Source organism: Gigantopelta aegis, chromosome 8 (genome assembly GCF_016097555.1).
Source record: "Gigantopelta aegis isolate Gae_Host chromosome 8, Gae_host_genome, whole genome shotgun sequence".
Lineage (NCBI taxonomy): Eukaryota > Metazoa > Mollusca > Gastropoda > Neomphalida > Peltospiridae > Gigantopelta > Gigantopelta aegis.
In genome coordinates this window covers 47,998,197-48,025,234 of record NC_054706.1, presented here as the reverse complement: position 1 = coordinate 48,025,234, position 27,038 = coordinate 47,998,197, and the positions used below count along the sequence as shown (strand labels likewise).

The 27,038-nt window shown below is 38.4% G+C and overlaps 1 protein-coding gene across 1 annotated transcript; it reads right to left on the bottom strand.

The window, feature by feature from the left end:
* Nucleotides 1-193: 193 nt before the first annotated feature.
* Nucleotides 194-26,736, bottom strand: LOC121378466 (glutathione hydrolase-like YwrD proenzyme). The gene is given in 12 exon segments (XM_041506643.1): nucleotides 194-1,024; nucleotides 3,619-3,763; nucleotides 5,022-5,130; nucleotides 11,628-11,787; nucleotides 14,026-14,197; nucleotides 16,440-16,680; nucleotides 19,107-19,134; nucleotides 19,137-19,263; nucleotides 20,694-20,784; nucleotides 21,519-21,672; nucleotides 23,960-24,113; nucleotides 26,618-26,736. Coding segments are annotated over 12 exon segments (1,710 nt in total). The 5' UTR covers nucleotides 26,718-26,736; the 3' UTR covers nucleotides 194-795.
* Between the last annotated feature and the right edge of the window lie 302 nt (nucleotides 26,737-27,038).

Below are 27,038 nucleotides of genomic sequence, written 5' to 3'. Positions count from 1 at the left end.
TTAAGTCACAGAGCTACACTTAAGGCTCCGCCACACGATAAGAGTTCCTCGTACGATAATAGCTGATTGTGACAAGACAGCATTACGCTTTCATGGGTTGCTATGCAATCAGTAATTCACTTACAAGGCACTCGTATCATGTAGCGTCGCCTTTAATCTAAAATAATCAGAGGAATCAATGAAAAATCGGTACTTAGCATTATTATTTATTCTACAATTTTACAACAACAAAAAAGGTTACAATTTAGTATTTCTCGACTCTGCCAGTTACAATCATCTATGATTCAATATTAAATGCTTTCTCCGGCATAATTTATGCTGCGTCTTTAATTAAATATATGAAGTGAAAACCATTTCAACATCTAGTAAATAGTGATGTTCCAATTATCGATTATAATTGAAACGTAATCGGTTTGGCTCTACTAATATCATGATCGATTATAAAAATCCATAATCGATTGTGTGGGGGAATGTGAACTAACTGTTCCTCCAGTTCAGATGATAAAATTGATGTCAATATGTTGGAGTCGATGTTTGTTTTAATGTATATATGACGAAAAAAGATATTAAAATAATCATTAAATAATTAGCCATCCTGATCCATGTACGATGGTCCTTATAATTTCAAATTTATCTTATGATCACATAATTCTAACCAACTGTCTAATCGAAAGTTGATCGGCCTGACAGTAAGCCATAAAGGCCGGTGGATAAGTGGTTTACTGTTCGAGCGCCGATAACCGATTATAAGCGATGATCGATGATCAAATTATAACCGATTCCTACCACTAACATCTAGTACGCAGCAACCTGGCCGTCTGCCCTACAGTCCGATCCTGACCAATACACGGGGTCGCCACACCCGTTTCCGCTCCACCACGCCCCTCTGGAGATGATCTGTCCCCGCCCGAACACAGCCCTGTCCCAGCCGCACACTGGACCCGACACGTCGTGACCCATCACACGCAGCTGGTCAATGACGTCATTTGATATACCATCTTCTAGTAATACCGGGCTGTTTGCTCTGTAAAGTAATTTAAAACATTTCTTTAAAAAAATACATGTAAAAATACAGATTTCTGATTTTTAATTAATAATATATTTTAACTAGCCTTCTAGGTAAGACATGTACAATGAGAACACTCTTTAGAACTGTCGTTCAAAGATTTATATATAGTATGACATTCTCTTAACGGGTCAAACATGTACAAAGCAACAGGGCCCCGTTTCACTAAGGTCTCACTACACAGATGTCATCTGCCATTGAAACCCACGTTAAATTGCCCAAATTCAAACAACGATTGCCAATAAAACGGGTTCTCCTTGGCACTAACAACATACACCATTGCGAACATACATTATATAAGCATTTATTTTCACTCCAAAATTGGGAACATTTCCGTCTCAGTTTTTTGCTTATGACCGCATCTGGCTGTAGTACTGGTCCGAACAGGTGGTTCATTAACCGATTCACCCCGGCTGTCTCTTGCGCTATACACTCATGTCCCAAAAGGTCGATGCACAATATTACAAAATAACATTGGCAAAATACAGCCAGATGGCTCACCATTAAACATACATATTGTTTTAATTCTTCACCATTTCCTAGAAGTGAATATGTGAACCATAACATGTGTCACAATTAGGAACTATAGTGATGAATGAACTCTCACCCGGAAGTGATCTGTGTAGTGAGACCTAAACATCGCAAGTTTACGTTTGCTACTAGCAGTTATACCGGTAGTGCGTTTACACATGTTTGGCCTCTATTTCACGCAGGAAATTACATCATTACGAAAGCTGGAGTATTTTAAGGACAAAAGAAAATGAAATATGTGTTCTTCAAACTATATTTGTTGAATTATAATAGTAATAAGAATTGTGGTTTAGACGTAAATTTACGTTTAGGTAAGTAAGTATGACACACATTGGCATTCTAAACTACCGTAAAAATAGTTAATATGTAATTTTAGTCATGAAAAAGGTTTTATCAGTGGAAAATGTCTTACAATGGCACCAAATTCAGGACAGTATCTTTAATTGGATATACTGAAGAAACTAAAATGAAACTAGAAAGATATTTAAATGCAACCACTGGTTTTGCGGATGGGATCTACTTCTCCGTCTGTTGTAAAATATGATGGTGAATAAAATAGAGTTTGTAAGTCTAATGTATAACAACTGTCAGCATTTTTCCTTTTTACTTAATCAATCTATAAACGTAAGATGAAGGCTATTAAGTAGGAACTACAGAACACATACAGTCTTAAATAAATGCTAAAATAAATGTCACAGCATTCTACATGTATGAATAACATTTGGTAAATAAATCTGTCATATGTAACCCTCGCCCCAACGTTATCAACAATTTGTATTGTTAAAGTACGACCTTGAAACTACTTTTATCAGTACTCAGGTCACCAGACTAAAGCGTAAGAGGAATTAAAGTACAAGGAATATTAATTTTACAACAACAAAAAAATAACAAGATGGCCACTTTTTTCATTTGTACTTATTTTCGTGTTTATAATCCAATTTAGGTTCCAGCACGATGTCCTGGGCAGATACCTCGGCTATCTGGACTATCTGTTTAGGACAGTGGGTTAGTGGTTAGTGAGAGAAGTCAGTGAGGTTGCTTTGCACCTACCCAATGACACGTTAAACTCGCTTTGGGTGGAAGCCGGTACCAGGAGGCGAACCCAGTACCTACCAGCATTAAGCCAGATGGCTTAATCACTATATCACCGAGGCCTGTAGATGTAATCTGTTACAGGTCTTCATAAAATACACACAGACATGATTTAAAATAACTATACAAACACAATACTTTTAAAGGGACATTGACTTTGCTGCACTTTTTAAGATGTTATCGACTAACAGAGACTTTTTAACGATTGTAATTACATATCAGATACATTTTTCTACATAAAATATTAGTGGCTGTATATTAAACGTGTTTCTGATCGTTTTAATATTTATACTAGGTTAAATTTCATCTTATTTCCTAAAATATAGTTTTTTCGTACGTACGAAATTATTCGGAGACAAAACCCAGTTTGGGCTTCTTACAAATATTAAGACGACCAGAAACACATTGAATATACAGACACTGATATTCTAAACAAGAAAATATATTTAATATGTAAGTTTAATCGTAGAACTATTTTATTAGTCGGAAACATCTTACTATGCAGAAAACTCAGGAATGTCCCTTTAACATTTGACATCCAATAGCCAATGATTAATAAATCAGTGTGCTTTAGTGGTCTCGTTACACAAAACAAACTTTTTTTAACAACATGTCTGATATTCATTTCATTTCATTTCAACTTTTGTTTCGTGCTTATATCCAATTAAGGTTCAAGCACGCTGTCCTGGGCATACACACCTCAGCTGCCTGTCCAAGACAGTGGGTTAGTTGTTAGTTGGTTAGTGGTTAGTTAACTAACCACTAACCAACTAACCCACTGGCCTGGACAGACAGCCCAGATAGCTGAGGTGTGTGCCCAGGACAGTGTGCTTGAACCTTAATTTGATATAAGCACGAAAATAAGTTGAAATGAAATAAAACGCCCACTAGTGTTAAACCCATTCGCCCGTTATCAATAAATGACTCACCCGTCGCCAGTTCCGATGCACACTCTGGGTTGGTCGAGCGCCTCCTGGGGGTTCATACCGAATTCGATCATGTTCATCAGCACCTGCACGTGGCCCTGGGGCTGCATGAAGGCTCCCATCACGCCGAAACTGCACAGCAGCTCTCCTGTATTACATGGTAAATATATATTAGGTTATTACACGAGTTACCAGTTACTATCAAATTTATGTCCCTCGTGAAATAATGTTCAGTTTTCACGATATAAATACTGTTTTTATCACCTGCAGTGTAAAACCACAGACCCATGTCGAGTGACAACTGGGGCCTAATTCACAAAGGTCTCTTAGGCTCTGTTAGACAACAAAGCATCCTCTTTTTAAGTCTTTTAACATTGCACTGCGAGATCGCAAAGTTGCGAGAGTTTAGTGAATTAGGCCCCTGGACATTATTCCACGAGGAACCTAATAGAGAATACTATATGTATTTATGTTAGATATTATTTTTACGAAACGAATGAAAATGTTTTATTTAACGACGCACTCAACACATTTTATTTACGGTTATATGGCGTCAGACATATGGTTAAGGACCACACAGATTTTGAGAGGAAACCCGCCGTCGCCACTACATGGGCTACTCTTTCCGATTAGCAGCAAGGGATCTTTTATTTGCGCTTCCCACAGGCAGGGTAGCACAAACCATGGCCTTTGTTGAACCAGTTATGGATCACTGGTCGGTGCAAGTGGTTTACACCTACCCATTGAGCCTTGCGGAGCACTCACTCAGGGTTTGGAGTCGGTATCTGGATTAAAAATCCCATGCCTCGACTGGGATCCGAACCCAGTACCTACCAGCCTGTTGACCGATGGCTTAACCACGACGCCACCGAGGCCGGTTTTTTTCACGAAACGAGTGAACTTTCTATGTTAGTGTCTGACTGAATGAATGAAAGTGAGATCAGATACCATGGGAAGTTCACGAGTTTTGTCAAAATAATATCTACCAAAGACGAGTTTTGTATTTTATTTATTACCCACTTCGCGGCATTAGCCATTCTAACATTTGCAGAATAAAGCCGATATCTTAAAACCATGACCAGTTATTCTCTATTAATACCTGCTTGGAACAGTTAAGTAAATGATTTGTTTTATCATCGTCATCATCATCATTTTTATTATTATTAACATTTTGCGTGTGCGGAAGGATACATTAAATGCAAATAATAAACTGTCCTGTATCTTAATCCAGCACCGATGATAACAACAACAGTTTCCCCTTACAATAAAGAAACAAAACAAAAACAAAAATACAAAAACAAAAAACCTCCAAGAATAAGGAAATGCAAAGAAATCAAGAAACTAAAGAAAACATTATTGTTAAATCTAATAATAAGTGTGACAAAAATAAATGGCACTGTTATTACCTGTTTTCGATGACGTCATCATTCCTGGTATTATAGTGTGGTATGGACGCTTTCCGGGTTCTAATCGATTTGGATGAGATGGATCCAAGGAAAAGCCATATCCACGATTCTGTAAATATTACTTACAATACTTAAAGAAAATTAACAAGCAATATTTATCCACATGCTCATAGACAGATGAACACATATTATGACCTTTGAGATATCACTCGTGAAGCAATAATTAGAATAATAAACAATAAAAATAGAGAGTTAGAGAGGAGAAAAAGATAGACCTGGGGGGGGGTACAGTCTGATTAAAATTAGCTCTATTGACCAATTACACTTCGCCTTTTATAGCGTTATTCGGGAACATACAAATTCGAAAAATATCGGGCGAGACTATTTATGCAATAGGCGAACTTGTTGGTCTATTTGAACATTAAAAAACAGGGAGGAAAGTGCAATAATAAACTCTGGATTGTATACTAGTATAAACATATTTTATAGCTATACCATCACGGGGGGGGGGGGGGGGTGTGTGTGTTCGTCTTGAAACGAATTTTATATTGAAATGAGTTTCTGGCATACTTCGTAATTCACTCGAATCATTTCGTATGTTTTCAAATTCTTTTTAAATCACTGGCATGATTTTGCAAGTAAGGTTTTGATTGGTCGAATGAAAGGTTAACTGGACATGAGCCCCAACGGGGTGCTGTTAGATCCACAGGTAAAAGTCATTATCCAGTGGAGCTAATTTTAATTAGATTGTGGGGGGGGGGAGTGATACAGGCAGAGAACACCCCGGTTGTTTAACCTTTTAGAATAACATTGTTGCGGTCAATTCATACTTTGGTACCGGCCTCGGTGGCGTCGTGGTTAGGTCATCGGTCTACATGATGGCAGGTACTGGGTTCGGATCCCAGGCGAGGCATGGGATTTGTAATCCAGATACCGACTCCAAAATCTGAGTGAGTGCTCCGCAAGGCTCAATGGGTAGGTGTAAACCACTTGCACCGACCAGTGATCCATAACTGGTTCAATAAAGGCCATGGTTTGTGCTATCCTGCCTATGGGAAGCGCAAATAAAAGATCCCTTTCTGCCTGTCGTAAAAGAGTAGCCCATGTGGCGACAGCGGGTTTCCTCTAAAAAACCAGTGTCAGACTGACCAATGTCTGACGTCCAATAGCCGATGATAGGATAAAAAATCAATGTGCTCTAGTGGCGTCGTTAAATAAAACAAACTTTACTCTTTTTTTCATTCTTTTTCTTTTTTTTCTTTTTTTTAAAAATATATTTATTGTCCCAGATATTTATATATTGATAATGTCAGGGTTGGGGCCCTGAAATCATTATCTTACAATAGATAAATAAATATAAAGTGCATTCAATAAAATTACTTGTTAACTGAAACAGTCAAATTTGGAGCACAAAATTAATGACAGACTAAATATATAATAAAAAAGAAATTAAACAGATAGACAGAGAGAAAAGAAGAAAAGAAAAATCCATATTTCCAAATATAGAAAACAAACGTTATTGGCTTTTAGGTTACAAAAAACCCACCATCAACAGTATGTGTCTTGGAGTTATTTTTAACTATTAAGGCTAAGTTTAATTTTCTAGATATCTTTGCCAAGGTGCCCAGTTTTAATCAAACTCTTTATGTGAACAGTTTTTATAGAGTATGTATTTCTCTATTTGTAATTTATCTGTAATTACATTTTTTATTGCAGTTATATGAAGTATATTCTTTTGAAGTTTTGTTCTATATATATAATGCTTTACATTGACAATAAGCCAATTCACAAATTTATGATTTGTATGTATGCTGCCGAATAGAACCATACTTTTATCAAGCTGATTATATTCGTCTTTTTGCTGTAACCATTGTTCTATAGTTTTCCAAAGTTCACTGACTTTAGGGCAATCATAAAACAAGTGTTGCAATGTTTCTGGTTGCTGATTACAAAAGTTACAAGTACTGGAAGCAATATACTTTATTTTATATAAAAACTAATTTGTTGGTATAATCCTATGTAAAATTTGGTACTGAAACCATAGTAGAGTTGGGTCTTTCAAAATCATAAATGGAAGACTATAATACTTTGCCCATTTTGAAGTAGGAAAACAGCATCCTTCACGAGAATATTTCAATTGTGATGTAGGAACTACAGTTAACAGCGGTTGCAAAACGAAGTACTAGTAGGCGTTGGAACTAACAGGGTAGGAGTTGGGGGTTTATCGAGAGCTACAGACACTCAGTAATTGGGGCACGCAGGGGGGGGGGGGGGGGGGGTTGGGCCGGAGTCTGTTACCACACAAGTGTGCAATGTAGTCCACTTGTAATGCATATAGTTGGCGAAATTGTTGGCCCAAGAATAGAACAAGTATGACTCGATGGTTTTTTAAAAAAGCTATTTTCCAATTTCATGTTTTTGTAAATTCCATTTCATTTCCGTTTCAGACTACAATATGTAATTAACAATTGAACTAACACAAGTTTTGACAAATTAAAGGGTCCGACAATTGAATGGCGTCGACATTAGGAGCAAAGGCTACAATTATAATAACTACATAAAGCATGATTGTCCAACAATTAAGTGTACTGCTTTATTCAACGGGGCTTAGGGTTCACAATGGGAATTCCGGGAATTCCGTCCGTTTTCCGCGATCGCGGAAAATCACTGGGTCTATTAATTTTTTTAAATAGTGTGCTCATGATTCAAAAAAAAAATATTTTAAGAACAAAGGCAATGAGCACTATTGGACGCTGTATTCGTGGGAAACTCAAAGAAATTAACCCATAGAAGCCGAGCTATACATTCAGACAAGAACCAAGAAAATATGAACTGGAATCTGAGCAACTGTGGCGAAAATAGACGTCGGAAATGAGGGTAGTAAACGTCGCATGCGACGCGCGACGCCTTGTTTTGCAACCACTACTGGCATTATTCAGTCCTTTATATATACTACTCAAAAGAATTTAAGGGTCAGACGATATTTTCGACATTATTTTCTGAATGTCAATTATATTAGCTAGACAATAATGTCACGCATGGTATTGTTCCATTTTGACGAAAGTGGGTCTAAGCAACCCATAAATGAATTAAAATCCACTGTCATTGACACTGTCGACTAGTTCTAATGGCGAAAACATGCTTACATTTGCACGTAAATTAGGGCGAAAGCGAAAGGTCTGCTAAGTGCCCATAACTTGCTTTTTCACAAAGCGCTTCATTTGCACGCTTTGCACGTGTATTCCATGTTCCCAATGCTGAATTTCCGTATAATTGGAGCTTGCGTTCGTGTACGGTGCACACTCCAAATTCGACAATGGTACGACTTCAACTGACTATCGAAGATTGAGGAAGGGCTATTGCTTGGCTTCAGGATGGCAATACGCAAAGAAATGTTGCTCTGAGACTTGGTGTCAGTCAGTGTCGTTGGCCGACTGTGGCAACGGTACCAAGCAACGAATTCTGTTCGAAATCGTCCACGTTCGGGAAGACCCCGAAGCACTACAAATAGAGGACCGCTACATCACCAATATGGCTCTACGTCAACGCACAACCACTGCACGCCGATTACGTGACAATCTGCGGACTGCGACTGGAACTCGAGTGTCTAATCAAACCATACGCAATCGTCTGAGAGCCAATAATCTACGCTGCCGTCGCCAGGCTGTTCGAAGACGTCACTGGTGCACGCTTCATCTGCGATGGCAACGTGTTCAGTGGGGTCGAGTGATGTTCACTGATGAGTCCAGGTTTAGTCTCCAGTTCAACGACGGTCGGGTTCGTGTCGACAGACGTCCTGGGGAGCGCTTCGCTGACGTTAACGTTAGACAACGTCACCGGTTCGGTGGTGGCAGCGTCATGGTGTGGGGCGGCATCTTATCCACCACAGGACCCCCCTCTATGTGGTGGATGGCAATCTGAATGGAAATCCGCTATCTGAATGAGATTATCTGGCCGTTGGTTCTCCCAGGCCTTCAGCAGATTGGCGGAGGGGCAGTTCTGCAGGATGACAATGCCAGACCCCACCGCGCCAGGGTGGTAACGGACTTTCTCAGACATCAAGGTATCGCCAGGATGGATTGGCCAGCATATTCGCCTGACTTGGCCCCAATAGAGCACGCCTGGGACGAATTAGGCAGGAGAGTTCGGGATAACCATGCCCCTCCGGCCAACCTTCATGACCTGGGTCAACTTCTTATGGAAGAGTGGCAGGCCATTCCCCAAGAGTTCTTCAGACGTCTGATCAACAGTATGAGGCAACGATGTGTCGAGTGTATTCGCGCCAGGGGTGGATTCACACACTATTAAACGAATGTTCTAATGTTTAAAATCCATGTTTGACAACCTTCAACTTTGACAGCATGTCATGTGACTTTCTTGTATACAGTGACGTTTATTTGTGGGTTTTTTGTAAATATGGAATAATAAATTAAATTTTTGGTGTAGTTTACATCATCAATCTAATACACTCTGAAACTTATTTGGTTATAAATGTTTGACCCTTAAATTCTTTTGAGTAGTATATATTTCTCTACTTCCCGATTTGTTTTTCGCAAGAAGCTTTATTTTCGAAGGAAATACTGGATGTTTAGGCACTTCGTATGTTTGTTTATTTAAATTTGTTTTGTTTCGTATAAATAATTTGATTGCACATATTCAAGACGCATATTCTAACAAAAATTATCGTATATTATATTTTGCATTAAAAGTGTTATAATTAATAAACTGCCCTTGGCTAGCTAGTAAATCATATAAAAATATAACGCCTTTTTCAATGAAATTCTTATATAATATAGGTTTTCTGTCTATTAGTATATTACTATTATTCCAAATGTTCAAACTTAGAATTTCTTCTTCATTTTGAAATGTTAATTTTTGTTGAAATAAAATCCAACTATTTAATACATCCTTCCAAAACATATTTTTAATTTTCTTTATCCTAAACTGAATTAAAAAATCACCTTGTATAACTAAGTCTCTGGTTGTCAAACCTGTTATAGACTGAAAAATATTTGCCAATTTAGAATTTGACCCAAAAAGTCTTTTTATCCAAGTCAGTTTTAATGCTGTAGAGAAATGTATAATATCTATCATTTTAAGCCCACTTTTTTCATAATCTTGCACTAGTATTGTTCTTTTTATCCGGTCAGGTTTGTTTTGCCATACAAAATTAAAAAGTAATTTATTTATTTGTTTTAATATTCTTTCCGGTGGATTTGGTAAAGAAATTAGTAAATGCGTTATTTTGGGTATTACAAGCGATTTTACCACAATAATTCTTTTTTCATTCTTTGGTTGCCGACCTCATACGAAACTGAAATTAATTTTTGTATTAGGTAAACTAAAACGTTATGAACGAACGCGCACTAAAATTTAATGTGAACTGTGTTAAACTCATACTGAATTGACTGAACAATGAGGATTAGATTTGAACAGAAGCAGAACTGGGCGAGTTAACTACTCGCCGATCAATCTAATTAAAATTAACTCCACTGGTTAATTACTATTACCTGTGGATTTAACAGCACCCCGTTGGAGCTCGTGTCCAGTTGACCTTTCATTCGACCAATCAAAACCTTACTTGCAAAATCAAGCCAGTGATTTGAAAAGAATTTGAAAACATTCGGTATTATGCCGAGGGTATACAAAATTATTCGGGTGAATTACGAAGTACGCCGGAAACTAATTTCAATATAAAATGTTATATAAAATTAGTTTCAAGACAAAAAAAAAAAAAAAAAAAAAAAACGTGATGGTATAGCCATAAAATCTGTTTGTACTAGTATACAATCCTGAGTTTATTACTGCACTTTTCTCCCTGTTTTTTAATGTTGAAATAGACTAAGTGCGCCTATTGCATAAATAGTTTCGCTCGATATTTTTTTTAGAATTTGTATGCTCCCGAATAACGCTATAAAAGCCGAAGTGCAATTGGTCGATATTTAAATTGTTATTTATAGATGAAATGGCACCTGGGCATGGGAGTCCACGCAATGCTGTTAATTCTACTGGTAGACCAGTAGAGCTAATTTTAATCAGATTGTCGCCGATAAGACTATAAATCTAGCTTTAGACTACTAAAGGATATATAATATATATGGTTATTTTGAGTCATTTTGACGTTGCATTGTAGATGTAATGTTATGCCGGTTGATTTGCAATGTATCTTCTAAGCGGATATGGGGCGGGACTTAGCCCAGTGGTACAGCGCTCGCTCGACGCGCGGTCGGTGTGGGATCGATCCCCGTTGGTCGGCCCATTGGGCTATTTCTCGTTCCAGCCAGTGCACCACGACTGGTATATCAAAGGCCGTGGTATGTACCACCCTGTCTGTGGGATGGTGCATATAAAAGATCCCTTGCTGCTAATCGAAAAGAGTAGCCCATGAAGTGGCAACAGCGGGTTTCCTCTCTCAATATATATGTGGTCCTTAACCATATGTCTGACGCCATATAACCGTAAATAAAATGTGTTGAGTGCGTCGTTAAATAAAACATTTCTTTCTTTTTCTTTTTAAGCGGATGAGCAAATAACTTCTCATACACTGACTTGCTACCGCTATTCCTGATTTCGCATACCTTGTACTTTTATTATAATTTGTATCACCTGCAGTGTAAAACCACAGCCCTCCGGGACTAGCGCCGTACCGAAGCCATTGTAGTTGCTGTTGATGAAGGAGCAGGCGTTGCCGTGCTTGTCCGCCGTGCTGAAGTACACGGTGTCACTCGACGACGTCGGCGACCCCCTCTTCACGTCGACTTGGGCTCTGGAATTAAACATCGATTCTAACTGAATTATGAGAATGTGTAGAGCACATTCATTTATTAATCATCGGCTATTGGATGTTAGACATTTGATAACATTTTTATGTACAGCCTTAGACAAGAAAAGTTAAAGTTCATTTCGTTTAACGATACCACTAAAGCACTGTGACGGAACATGCTCTTAATTTCTTTTCGCCTGTGGCGATATTAATTGTTTTAGAGGGCCGTGTGCAGTCCCAATAAGCACTTAAGCCCAGGTGGGCACTTTGTTACGTAATACCTCTGCGCGACGGTCGTCGACCTCTTTCTAATACACACCCAGACCATGTGCGGAGGCCATGTGGCCAGTAGTTACGTAATACCTCCGCGAGTGCGGTTTTTACGACCGTGATTTTGGCGACTAGGCGTCATCAAGTCTGGCCATCTAAGAAAAATATGCCGGCTTGGTCTCTGTGGAAATATCACTTGATAGGGGGAGGACCGCGTTGTACCCCCAGGCGATATTCGGTTTTATGATAAATAGCTAAGGTTTTAGAGATATGGGGGAGAAACATATTGGAAGGCTTGCAGGGAACGCGTCCGTTTGGACTTGGTAAATATTAATTCTGCTCTGTTGTATAACCTTGATGTGATTGATGTGACTTTAAATATTTTAATACTGTATTATACCAATATTATTTAGATGGTGCTACCGGTAATCTGATGCAGTAAACTGTAGGCTCACTGTTCTGATATATATAAAGCTTAACCAGTCATCCTAGAGGACCTAGGTAAACTGTAGGTTATTGTCTTTATTGTGATAGGTACCAGTATTAATTCTGTATTACAAGGTTATTGAATGAGTAGTTAAGGGTTAATTAAAAATTAACCAGTTAGGAATTGAGTTGTAATTCCTTTATTACTTAAGTTCCCCTGGTAGCGTTTCTCAATTATCACACGTGTGGGTGTTGTGTCACTGTGAAGTGATTAGAATATTGTGTAAACTAGACACCTAGAGATTAACTAATTAAGTGATCAGTTCTGGGTTGTTATTATTTGTTGCTGTTAATTAACTACTGCGGCAGTACATTTGTCAGCGTAAGGTTAATACAGATTCCAAAGTGTATTGTGTTTTTGTTGTGTTTTCTAGTGAACTAAACGTGCTATATTACATATACTTTATATAAGATCTTATCTCTGATCATACCTAGACGAGCCACGCGGGTATAATTGCCCGTTATAGAGAGATCTAATAGATATACAGTTAGGAGAGATATTTGGATAATCGTGTGTTTCATTCAGTTACGGGTATTGTAGGATCACCGTGACAAGCACAATCATTTATTAATCATCGGCTGTTGAATGTCAAAGATTTGGTAATTTTGACATATAGTCTTAGAGGAAAGGAAAGGAAATGTTTTATTTAACGACGCACTCAACACATTTTATTTACGGTTATATGGCGTCGGACATATGGTTATGGACCACACAGATATTGGGATCTTTTATATGTACCATCCCAAAGACAGGATAGCACATACCACAGCCTTTGATATATACCAGTCGTGGTGCACTGGCTGGAACGAGAAATAGCCCAATGGGCCCACCGACGGGGATCGATCCAAGACCGACCGCGCATCAAGCGAGCGCTTTACCACTGGGCTACGTCCCGCCCTATAGTATTAGAGGAAATCCGCTAAATATTTACATTAGTAGCGAGGGATCTTTTATTTTATTTTTTTCGTGGTGCACTGGCTGGAACGAGAAATAGCCCAATGAGCCCAACGTTCGGGGATTGATCCAAGACCGACCGCGCATCAGGCGAGCGCTTTACAATTCGTGGTAGAAGACGATGGTACCGGTCTTAAGTGGTAACGATTGCTCGGCCTCAAGCTGATTACCCCACAGGTTACGCATTCTGATCTTAAATGAATATGTAAGCATTCAAGGTCATGCCTAGCATTAAAACAATTGGTGTGTGTGTGTGGGGGGGGGGGGGGGGGGTAGATGTCGAAAACTACAATCAAGGCTCACGGTAATAGAGGGTCTTCTTCGCCTAAAGAAAAGGTTCCCCTTTTTTTTTTTCCTCTTTAATTTTTATTTCCATTGGGATGCCCTTTTAACACCTTGTTCTACGTGCCCTTTACCGTTCCCTCCACCCACCCACCCCACGCTATAAACTATTTCCTGGATCCGCTACCGGTGGGGAGGGGGGATTTCTCCCCTCCACAACGTCCGCGTTAATTACGGCCCTGACATACCTTGAAATATTAATGAGTTTTCTCCGTTGTGCTGCATATCTATCGGACAGTAAGTCTGTGATGGGGACAGACGTCTTGCTGGTATCGGCGCAGTACCACCGACAGTCGGCGAAGCTGAGGCGGAGACAGTCGATCAGTAGATGCAGGTATTCGGCTGAGTTCGGCTTCTTATCTACAATATCAAACAAAATCGTAAAACATTGTCTCAGGGTACCACTGTAACCTCAGACATGACAAAGTCCAACGCTTTTCGCAGGTACATCCCCATATCCAGTGTGTTCAGACATCGACAGGACAGCAGATACCGCTGCCTTCGATATACTGGTTGGGACAAAACAAAAACAAAATACGTGTGTGTGTGTGTGTGTGTGTGTGTGTGTGTGTGTGTGTGTGTGTGTGTTTGTGTGTTTGTTTGTGTGTTTGTGTCTGTGTATGCGTGCGTGCGTGTGTGTGTGTGTGTGTGTGTGTGTGTGTGTGTGTGTGTGTGTTTGTGTGTGTGTGTGTGTGTATGCGTGCGTGTGTGTATGCGTGTGTGTGTGTGTGTGTGTGTGTGTGTGTGTGTTCGCGTCTGTGTCCCCCTTAAAAATAGTCACTTGCAAGTGCCCCTTTTTTTTCTTTTTTTTTTTTTCATTACGATGTCCCTATGTGTCTGTGTGTCACTTTCCCGTTAGTTCCCTACCTCCCCTTAACCCTAAACATATTATATTTCCTGGATCCGTCCCTGATCTGGAACTTAAAACATAAAATATATTGTGATCACGGAATATTAATGACTCACCGAATGACAAAGGTAAAATAATATTTATGTAGAAATCTGAAACGTCGCAGCTTATGAATGATTTACCTTTTATTTAGATCAATACGAGTCCCAAGCTCGTGATCTACGGCTTTGCGACGTATTGATTCTGCAAACATTAATCTACAGTATGCCTCTTACATCAGCATTTAATTAATGTTAAAGGGACATTCCTGAGTTCGCTGCAATTTTTAAGATGTTATCGACTAACAGAGACCGTTTAACGATTGTAATTACATATCAAATACGTTTTTCTGCATAGAATATTAGTGGCTGTATATTAAACGTGTTTCTGATCGTTCTAATATTTGTACTAGGTTAAATTTCATTTTATTTCCTAAAATATACGTACGTACGAAATTATCTGAAGACAAAATCCAGTTTGGGCTTCTTACAAATATTAAGACGACCAGAAACACATTGAATATACAGACACTGATATTGTACGAAAATATATTTAATATGTAAGTTTAATCGTAGAAATATTTTATTAGTCGGAAATATCTTACAATGCAGCAAACTCAGGAATGTCCATTTTAACGACCAGTCCACTATACAGTGTCTCTGTCTCTCTCTCTCTCTCTCTCTCTCTCTCTCTCTCTCTCTCTCTCTCTCTCTCTCTCTCTCTCTCTCTCTCTCTCTCTCTCTCTCTCTCTGTGTGTAGGTGTGTGGGGGGTTGGTGTCTGTGTTAGGGTTGGTGTGTGTGTTTGTGTGCGTGTGTAGGTGTTTGTGCGTGTGTTGTGTGTGGGTGGGTTCTGTGTGTGTATGGTGTGTGTGTGTAGGCGTTTGTGTGTATGTGTGTGTTGTGTGTATGTTGTGTGTGTGTGTGTTCGTGTGTAGGTGTTTGTGGGGGGTTAGGTGTGTATGGGGTTGGTGTGTGTGTGTGCGTGTGTGTCGTGTGTGTGTTCTGTGTATGTTGTGTGTGTCGTGTGTAAGGGTTTGTGTGTGGTTTTTACCTGTTTTTCATAGATTGTGGGTTCGTATGCACCCACCTCGCGTAGCACTATAGGGAGTCAGAACTCTGGAACAGGACTAATAATAAATGCCAGTTAGGGTGCACACAACCTGCTAGCTACTAATCGTAGTTTGAGAAAACGTCTCTTCAGCACTAAGATGGCATTTACCCTTTATTTTTGTTTAAATGTTCATATATTTTTGTGTTAATACTACTTAATATAAAACATTACACAGTTGGGAAAATTAATACTCTTTTCAGTTTGCTCGGGAGGCAAGTCCGTCCCCACCCCAATCCGTCCCCATCCCAATCCCTCCCTTCTAAAACTACTTGGATGATTTTAAATCTGATACACTCTGAGTGAGTGCTCAACAAGGCTCAATGGGTAAACCACTTGCACCGACCAGTGATCCATAACTGGTTCAACAAAGGCCATGGTTTGTGCTATCCTGCCTGTGGGAAGCGCAAATAAAAGCTCCCTTGCTGCCTGTCGTAAACGAGTAGGCTATGTGGCGACAGCGGGTTTCCTCTAAAAAAACAAAACAGTATCAGAATGGCCATATGGTTGACGTCCAATAGCCGATGGTAAGATAAAAAATCAATGTGATCTAGTGGCGTCGTTAAATAAAACAAACTTTACTTTTTTTAAAATCTGATACTGACCTTTAAAGTCAAAACCCTTAAGCAGGTTCAGGGCTTGCAATGCAACAATTCCTTGGCCATTCGGCGGCATCTCCCAAACACGATAACCACGGTAGTCAATGCTGATTGGTTCGTCGAATGTGGTCACGTGTGATGCCAGGTCGTCAAGGGTCATACAGCCGCCATGTTCTTGAACAGTGTGAACTATAGCTTTAGCCACTCTGCCTGTGTAAAAACCTTGTTTTCCGTGATCTGCAACTTCCTACAAGTATTAAAGTAGCTTGATATAATTATTTGTCATTTAATGTATTAACATTTTACGCCATTAGCCTTGGCATGGTCAGATTGTTCTAGGGACAATACATTTATAATTAAAACAAAAATTTAAAATTTAAAAAAAAACAATTTAAAAAGTTAAATATTTTGTTTCTAAATAATAATAAATAAATAAATAAATAAACCCAACATCAACGACAAAAGCAACAAATACCCACACAAACTCAAATAAAATGACAACAAACAATAATTTGACTAATAAGAATTTTGTAGATAGTTTAAATACTTTAAAAAAAACTTAATAATAATAATAATTATTATTATAAAATAAATTAAACCTAATCGATATTTACTTTTGTCATTCACCAACACTTCAATAAGAATTACTGCCCATTCGTTCATTTATTTATTAAGTTGTTCTGCAGAGAAAACTACAAAGCTATATTTCTGCACAGAACGGGCATCAATAGAAATTTTCACAGGACTTTTTTATATACACAATAGTGTTCTTATTATTATTTTAATTGTACATACTAGTATTTTTAACTATACTGTCTCTCATATTTCCATAAGGAAGGGCTTGAGTACATTTATGTTTGTTTCATTTTGTAAATGCGTGATGTACATAAGGTGAGACGTTAATAAATTATCTGGCATGAATCATCGTCAAAACAGTAATGATGCCAATAATGTATGTCACGAACACAGCTTATAAGTGTCAAGTTGATTATTCAGGGCCGTAGCTAGGATTTTTTGTTTGGGGTGGGGGAGGGCGCAACTGAGTAGTTAATAGTCTAAAACTCCTTAAACGGTTAAGAAGAGAATTTTCTTTAAGTTTCTATAATTTTTTCCGGATTTTTTTTCTTTCTTGCACCCCCTCCCCTCCCCCGCTAGCTACGGCCCTGTTATTTTCAAAATGGTCTAAAACAATTTCAAGCTAATATTTCTAATTCCGAAACAGAGTAATGTCAGTTCCAGATGACAGTTTTTATCATAAGCATAGAAGCAGACATGGAAATAATATATTCTGGGTGTGTAGCCTTTTATGGGGCTGTACCTACCTACATATTACTGGGGTGGCAGTACACCAATAATTAGGGCACAGTAATAAAGGGCCTTCTCTAGGAAGACCCAAAAAGAGCACTTTTAAAGGGACAGATCTTAGTTTTTTTAAACACTAAGGTATATTTTTCACCTAGGCCCTAGTTTCAATCCGTACAATTGGACACTAAGTTTGGTTAATTTACAAACTTGTAACAAATATGGACAGAGTGAAACCAATCTGATTAAAATTAGCTCTACTGGTTTACCAGTAGATCTAACAGCATTGCATGGACTCCCATGTCCAGGTGACATTTTATCTATAAATAACAATTTAAATATCGACCAATTACACTTCGCCTTTTATAGCGTTATTCGGGAGTATATACATTCTAAAAATATCGGGCGAGACTATTTATGCAATAGGCGAACTTGTTGGTCTATTTCAACATTGAAAAAACAGGGGGAAAAGTGCTGTAATAAACTCTGGATTGTATACTAGTATAAACAGATTTTATGGCTACACCATCACTGGGTTTTTTTCATCTTGAAACGAATTTTATACAAAATGTTATATTGCAATTAGTTTCCGGCATACTTCGTAATTCACCCGAATCATTTCGTATACCCTAGGCATAATCCCGAATGTTTTCAAATTCTTTTCAAATCACTGGCATGATTTTACAAGTAAGGTTTTGATTGGTCGAATGAAAGGTCAACTGGACATGAGCTCCAACGGGCTGCTGTTAGATCCACATGTAATGGTGGAGCTAATTTTAATTAGATTGGAGTGAAACAAGCGTCTCTGACGTTGAAATATCCTTCAAAATAGACTAAAATGCGACTATATAACCGTTATTTCTCAGACGCACATTTTTTTTTTTTAATATGAAAAATGCATTTTGTGATATTAGAAACACCAGGATGACCAAAAATACTTCGGTTGTACGGAAATGGATAATCTAAACAATAAAATATAAGTAATGTTTGATTTGAGTGATCATAAACGGCTCTAATAGTGAAAAATATGTCTTAGTGGTTAAAACTAGGATATGTCCCTTTAAACTAAAATAGGAACTTTTTCATATTAATGACCCCATCCCCATGTGCTTGGTTTTGAAGAGACCATTCACGAGAACTATTTTTGTTTAGTATTCTTACCTTGAATGTCGGCGCCAAATGAAATATTTTCATAATTCTTACCTTGAATGTCGGCGCCAAGTGAACTATTTTTATAGTTCTTACCTTGAATGTCGGCGCCAAATGAACTGTTTTCATAGCTCTTACCTTGAATGTCCGCGCCATGTGAACTATTTTTATAGTTCTTACCTTGAATGTCGGCGCCAAATGAACTATTTTCATAGTTCTTACCTTGAATGTCCGCGCCAAGTGAACTATTTTTATAGTTCTTACCTTAATGTCCGCGCCAAGTGTGGCATTTTCATGACTTGCCCATGTTTGGGAGCCTCCCCACCAATCAGCATGTCTTTGCCATGAACATTCTTTGGGTCTTTCAACAAATCTGCACCTAATGAGGAAAGTGTTTGTTAAGTTTAACGACACCACTAGATCACATTGATTTATTAATCATCGGTTACTGTACGTTAAACATTTGGTATTTCTGACATATATTCTTAGAGAGGAAACCTGCAACATTCTTCCATTAGTAGCAAACGATCTTTTATATGCATTTTCCCACTGACAACACAGTACATACCAAAGAAGAAGTTTGTTTTAGTTAATGCAGCAGGTGATCTTTTATATGCACTTTCGGTGTAGTGGCTTTTTACCTACCTACAGTCGTTAAACTCGCTCTGGGTGGGAACCGGTACCGGAGTGTGAACCCAGTATCTACCAGCCTTATGTCCGATAGCTTAACCACTACACCACCGAGGCCGGTTCAGTTAGATACCACCCCCGCACCTATAAAGGAGTGTGTGTGAGTGGACAGAGTCAGTGGAGTGAGTCAGTGAGTCAGTGAGTCAGTCAAATCAAATTAAATCAGTTTAGTCATAAATATATAAACAGTATAAATGAGTTGGACCACGTATTGTGGTTTATTAATATATGTACAATCAAATTATGACAATGATAGGAATCACAATTTGTTAAAGTGCATTATACTGTTAAAAAACAACCTAAGGAGCACTGAGTAATTAGTATAGGTAGTTATATTTTGATATTACTCAGGATTATATTTAATTTTTCTCAGTGAGTTTTGTTTGTCAGTCTACCAGTTAGTGGATTGATGGATGGATTAATTTATCCATTAATTAATGGATTGTCAGTTTTATGCTATGCCATTAATGATTTCTCCCACGTATGGTCCTACCTTGTTTTAAATAGTTGTGATGACGTGCGGTGGAGGTATTTTATTTCTATTGTTTTTATTTATTTATTTTTTTATTATTTAATGGTTAAGTTTATTATGATTACGACGATTATGCTTAATGTTTTTGTCGTTGTGTTGTTGTTGTTGTTTTGTATCGTATTGTGTTGTGTTGTTGTTTTGTATCGTATTGTTGTTTTGTATCGTATTGTGTTGTTGTGTTGTGTTGTGTTGTGTTGTGTTGTATTGTATTTTCTTACACACCCGTTATTTTTGATAATATATACTTGTTTATACACACACACGTGTGTTAACAATTTCAAGACATAAGAATGGCTACTCCTTGGTGATGACCAGGTCACCAGTGTCATATATCCAATGAAAAACAACACAATGGAAATCGATTACACTGTGACGTAAAATATGCTTAAAACCTGGGGTTTTGATAATATGTAAGAAATAGAATAATACATTCGTGTCCGTTAGATACCATTTATCTCATAACTAGCTGTTTTAAAATGTATCTAACGAGCGAAAGCGACTTTGATACGTTTTTAAACAACGAGTTATGAGATAAATGATATCTAACGGACACGAATGTATTATTATCTATGTATCTGGATTCATACTCTTTGCCCAAAAATGTGCAACACACTCTTGCACAGGAAATCCGGTTTCCGCCAGTTCAATGGCAGGCTCCAAAACGTCACGCATAGACAGCTAAAATGAGAAATAGACACATCCTCATCAACTAAAATGCAATCCAAACTTTAACGGCAATGTAACAATTATGAATTATAATTTACTCATTATGTTTGATGCATAAGTGTTATAACACTAGTTCATCTCATTATTGTTCATGAATACCTTTACATAGGTGTAGGAAGCCCGGGGGGGGGGGGGGGGGGGGGGGGGGGGGGGGGGGGGGCAGAGATACTGTCTTAATCACGGATAACGATTTTGTCGTTCAGATTTACCGTGCAACTGTGGGGAATTGAACTAGTTAAGATGGGGAGACCGAGTTCTTTAGTACACATTAAAGGTACAAACTCTGTTGGAGCCGAATTGCTGCAGGGTGTCCACCCATGCTGCCGCCGCCCCTGGCGCTGTTACTGAGATACATTCCACACTTAAATAACAAACTAATACTGATATGAGACAGCACATATTATTAAAGGTACAAACTCTGTTGGAGCCGAATTGCTGCAGTGTGTCCACCCATGCTGCCGCCGCCCCTGGCGCTGTTACTGAGATACATTCCACACTTATAATAGCAAACTAATACTGATACGAGACAGCACATATTATTAAAGGTACAAACTCTGTTGGAGCCGAATTGCTGCAGTGTGTCCACCCATGCTGCCGCCGCCCCTGGCGCTGTTACTGAGATACATTCCACACTTATAATAGCAAACTAATACTGATACGAGACAGCACATATTAAAGATACAAACTCTGTTGGAGCCGAATTGCTGCAGTGTGTCCACCCATGCTGCCGCCGCTCCTGGCACTGTCACCGAGTGTGCGTGACATTGTGGAAACGGACTGGAGCATGTGAACCCTTGGTTAGACAGCAGCTCCAGGGTCAGCCCACTTGGAGCTCGGCCACTGAAAGAAAAGAGTGATAAAAAATATTAAAGGGACAGACCCTAGTTTCAGCCCATGAAAATGCACTCTAAGTTTAGTTAATATACAAACCTGTAACACAGTTACAATTGAGTGAAACATGAGTCTGTGACTTTGAAACGGTGGTATACCCTCTAAAAATCATATTAAAAACACCAGGATGACCAAAAACACTTCGAATGTACGGAAATGGATAATCTAAATAATAAAATCTAAGTAAAGTATGATGACATGAGGCGGAATGCCAAGGGAACTCAGGGGGAGGTTTGGAGGGGGATCGTCAAAAAATGAAACTTAATATACAATAAAATTATAACTGTCGCAAAATTTAGGGGAGACGGGCCCCTGCCCCCCTCCCCCCCCCCCCCCCCCCCCCTCCAGATCCGCCTCTGACTATGGCGGTATTAGAAGTAATCAATAACAGTAATCACTTTTCGTAATGGTAGAAAAATTTATATTATTTCACAGGATAATATCGGATACGGATATTTAAAGCCGCACACCCTAGTTCCATCCAGCGAAAATATATTATAATTTCGTTAATCTACAAACCTGTAACACACTTAAATCACGTTTTTATCAAATGGAGTGAAAAAGCAGGTTTTATATCGATAAATACCATGGGAATCCCCATGTCCCAATTGCTTGAAATAATTTTGAAAGTTAGTATTCTGATGTCACCGGTAGATGTCGCTCGAAGCACAACAATGCCTACGTCACGACAAATTTCACAGACTTGGGGTGCGTTCCTTTCACCTCTCCTGGACATGTTCCAACTGTTCTGTCCTGGTTCTATCCCCTCTCCAGATATCGTAAGACTGGTTGTATCCCCTCTCCAGATATCGTAAGACTTAGCAAAATGATTGGTTTTAAGGGTTTGTAACGTTTTGTATTGAGACACTTACTTGTCTGAACTTTATTGTTACTGAAAATGTTCACGAACTGTGAAGAAAAATCTCACAAATGAACAACAAGCAAACGACAACAAATCGGATGTTCATTGCGCGAACCGTGCACGAGAAAACAAACCGAACCAAAATGATAACGGTCACGTGGTATACCAACGTCTGTGACGTTTACACAGGAAGATTCCCTGTAAAAATAGATTGGACCTCGCTTGCATGGTTTTTTCTCGAGTGTGCGCGGCTTTTTAAGAAATACAAAAAATGCATTTCGTGGTTTTACAAACATCAGGATTACCAGGATTACCAAAAAGCATTTCAGGTGAATGGTCATGTGTATTCTAAATAATAAAATGTAAGTAAAGTGCAATTTTATTTATGAAAAAATGGGTTTAATAGCGAAAAACAACGCCGTAATGGTTAACAACTAGCCGTAACTAGGGCGTGTCCCTTTAATTTATTTATCTATACATAAATACCAAACACGTTTCCTTTTCAGTATTATGTCTGGATAATGGAATTTGCAAAGACAGATCCCGAGTACAAAAGTTTAACGGTTTATGGTTTATGTTATTTTAATAATTCAAATACTCTTGTCTTAGCTACTGCTTAGCTTAGCTTAGTAACTGGTTTAACGTGTCCATATACCACTTGGGTTTCGAACACGCCCCTTAGCTACTGCAGGAGCATTTTGCTTATAGACATCATGGTCTCCCAGAATTTTATTATGCATTATGTGAAAGGGCAACAGAGACATATGGACACATTAAAATGATTCCATTCCGCCGTATAAATGGGTTTTTGTTTTGGCATAGGTAAGGAGGAGGACGATGATCATGAGCTATTCCTTCTCACAGGTCTGAGGCCTTAGCAATCAGAAGTAGCAATGAATCAAATCAGTGGCGGATACAGAAAATCCATTTGAGGGGGCCAGTGACATGAGACGGAATGCCAAGGGAACTTTGGGGGAGGTTTGGAGGAGCATCGTAAAAAAAATGAAAATTAAAATATAATAAAATTATAACTGTCGTCAAACAAACAAACAAACAAAAACCACACACACTGTTAAATATGCATTTTTAATAATTCTGAAATATCTCATAACTTCATAGAAGTGGCTTGTCTTCTTTTATAGATTGCTGTATTATTGACCTCTGATTTTAATGTGTACACAAGTTGACGTAAATAAAGAATTTGTCTGCCTGTCTGTCCGCATAGTCTTGGTATTCAGTTAGATGGCCGGTAGGCTTTTGAAATATTTTGAATGTAAATAATACCAAATTATTTAAATAAAGTTTATGGGTGATGAGGTAGAAGAAGAAATTGCCTTCCCTCAACACCGTCCATGTAATACGTTATGTCCTCACCTCCCGTTGAGTCCTTTCACCGTCTTTGTTTTGGCGTCATAAAAGAGACAGAAGGCGTCACCTCCGATTCCCGTGGAGCAAGGCTCCGTCACGTTCAGAGCTGCGGCAACCGCTACAGCAGCGTCAGCGGCGTTACCACCACGTTTCAAGATATCTGATGGGTAAAATAAAAAAATAAAAAATTCACAATGTGTTTAAATAGTGAAAAAAGGAAGAAAGGAAGAAAATGTTTTATTTAACGACGCACTCAGAACATTTCATTTAAGGTTATATGGCGTCAGACATATGGTTAAGGACCACACAGATAGAAAGTGAGAGGAAACCCGCTGTCGCCACTTCATTTTACATAGTATATGTGTAGGATTACGCGTTACGTGAAATTTTGGTGCAGTTTGAGAGGGGAGGGTGCGCGCCTTAAATCCTAAAATGGAACAAACTTATATATATGGGTGACGGTTCTCATAGTTTAAAGGATTCGTTCGAACCCACGTACCCACGGGTGAGATGTTAGCATAATACAATCATAGCTTTCATACACACACACACACACACACACACACACATATATATATATATATATATATCAGTGTTCTAGCTAGCAATAAATAGAGGGGCGCTGCGCCCTGTCCCCGTTTTGTGCCGCCCTGCCGTGTTTGTTGTCGCACCGCCAATGATTATCGCCGCCCTGCCCTAATTCATTGTCAGTTTAAAAAAAAAAAAAATCTTGTTTTCCTTTCAAAGCGTGTACAGTGTTGTTACGAGTCTGAATTCCCAACTAAAAAACGTTTGACAATACATTGTTTGGCCACAGTTGTGAAAGCCGACAGCAGTAACCTGATATGTTTTTTCTTTTCTATTGTTAGTCGACAGCAGTAACGTGGTATGTTTTTTCTTTTCTGTTGTTAGTCGATATGACTGCAGACGAGTCTTACAAAGCTTGAATGCGAAGTAATCCTCACACCGTCACGCACATAACCACACACCACCTAGTAAACACCAAAGTTGAAAGTAGATCATCATGATAAACTTCGACAGAACGTCAAATGCGAAATTTATTTTGATAAGTAAATTTTTGAAAGTAATGTTTGCCTTTGAAAATACCCAGACCAAGATACATATAGTTTTAACTAATGTCAGTAGTCCTTATCAATGACATATTGATTGCATCTTTATAATATAGCACAGAGTAAACTAGCAACACTGGTTATTTGGTCTATGTAGGCATAACTGTGTTTTGTTAAAAGCATGTCTGCAAAAGCTATTTAATGAAATCTGTCTAGACCTTGACATGCAATAATAGCCGTTTTTAAATGCAGTGAGCAACTTGTTACAAATATATCCTTATGTCGATTTTTTTATTTTTTTGTTCTTTTATTTCTTTATTTCTTTTTATTTATTTCTAATCATTCTCTTTTTTTTTTCATTTCTTGATTTCATTTCTTGATTTCATTTATTTATTTCAAATTACATTTGGGCATAATATTAAATGGTATAAATACTATAAATAATAGAAAAAAAGAATATTATTTTTTTTAGGTGATCCAACCTTTTGTAAAACATGTTAATAGTTAAAGTTTGATTTTATTTAACGACACCACTAGAGCATAATGCTTTATTAATAATCGGCTATTGGATGTCAAACATTTGGTAATTTTGAAATTTAGTCTTAGAGAAAAAGCCGCTACTTTTTTCCATTAGTAGCAAGGGATCGTTTATATACACCATCTTACAGATAGGATAGCACATACCACGGCACATACCAGTCGTGTTGCACTGGCTGGAACGAGATTTTTTTAAATAGTGTCTATATTTAGTACATTAGTACAATAATATTCCATACGGCGATGAATGTACTGTTTCATCAATCCAAATTTAAGAATAATAAATTTGGGTTTAGAAATTGATTGTCCCCCTTCCTCCAAAAACGTTTTGTAAATTAAAACCGGCATAGATATTCCTACATATATGATATTTATGAATGTAAAAAATTCGATCATATCCAGCACTTGCCTCAAAAATAAGATTTTCGCGTTAAAAATGCCCTACAATTAAATTAGCGCTCTGCCCCATCAAAATCCTAGCTAGAACACTGTTATATATATATATATATATATATATATGTCTGTCTATGTCTATGTCTATGTCTATGTCTATGTCTATGTATATGTATATATATATATACACACACACACACACACACACATACACACGCATGTGCCGAGGACAGCTTGAACCTTAATTAGTTATAAGCACAAAAATAAGTTGAAATGAAATGAAAAATAGCATTATTTTCATTGACAAAATCCCATTCTGGGCCTCAAGCTCGAAGAAGGTCATCTATTGTGATGGACTGGAAAACTAAGTCTGACACAACATCATACTGTTGAGAGCTGATAACCTGTAGGCATGGGCGTACATAGGGGGGGGGGGGGGGGGGGGGGATGGGTTCGACCGAACCCCCCCCCCCCCCCCGAAATCGCTTTTTTTTATAATTTAATATATCTGACATTGATATCTGACATTATTATATTTACTCAACATAGAAATATATGCCCAATATCTCTGCATTCTATTTTGGAACCCTCCTTTTCAAAATCCTATGTACGCCCATGGTAGGTTACATATCAAATATACTGCATATCATACTACAAACATTACCGAGTCCAATCTGAGATGCTAAAGGCTGACTGCTGGCCACACTTCCGTTAGAACTGACAACAACCGATCGTCTGGAGATAAACTGCCTGTTGGCCGCCATGTCTATAAAATAAGGCCAGGCTGGCGATCCCTAATGAAAACGCTATAGGCGACTATAGTGTGACTACAATACAATAGCTCAGTTTTGTACTGCGTCCAGACTATGATTAGACTAGTATTGTCACACCTAAGACGTCTCTTATCTGGTCAAACATAACAATTACCGGTATCTTAAAAGTCGGGGGGGGGGGGGGGGGGTAGCCCAGTCTGGCAGTCGGTTGATAGCTCGCCTGAGGTGCTTGAATCGCAGGATCGAACCACCTCAGTGAATCCGTTCAACTTATTGGGGGTTTTTTTCTCGTTAGTCTGGTTAGTGTATGGT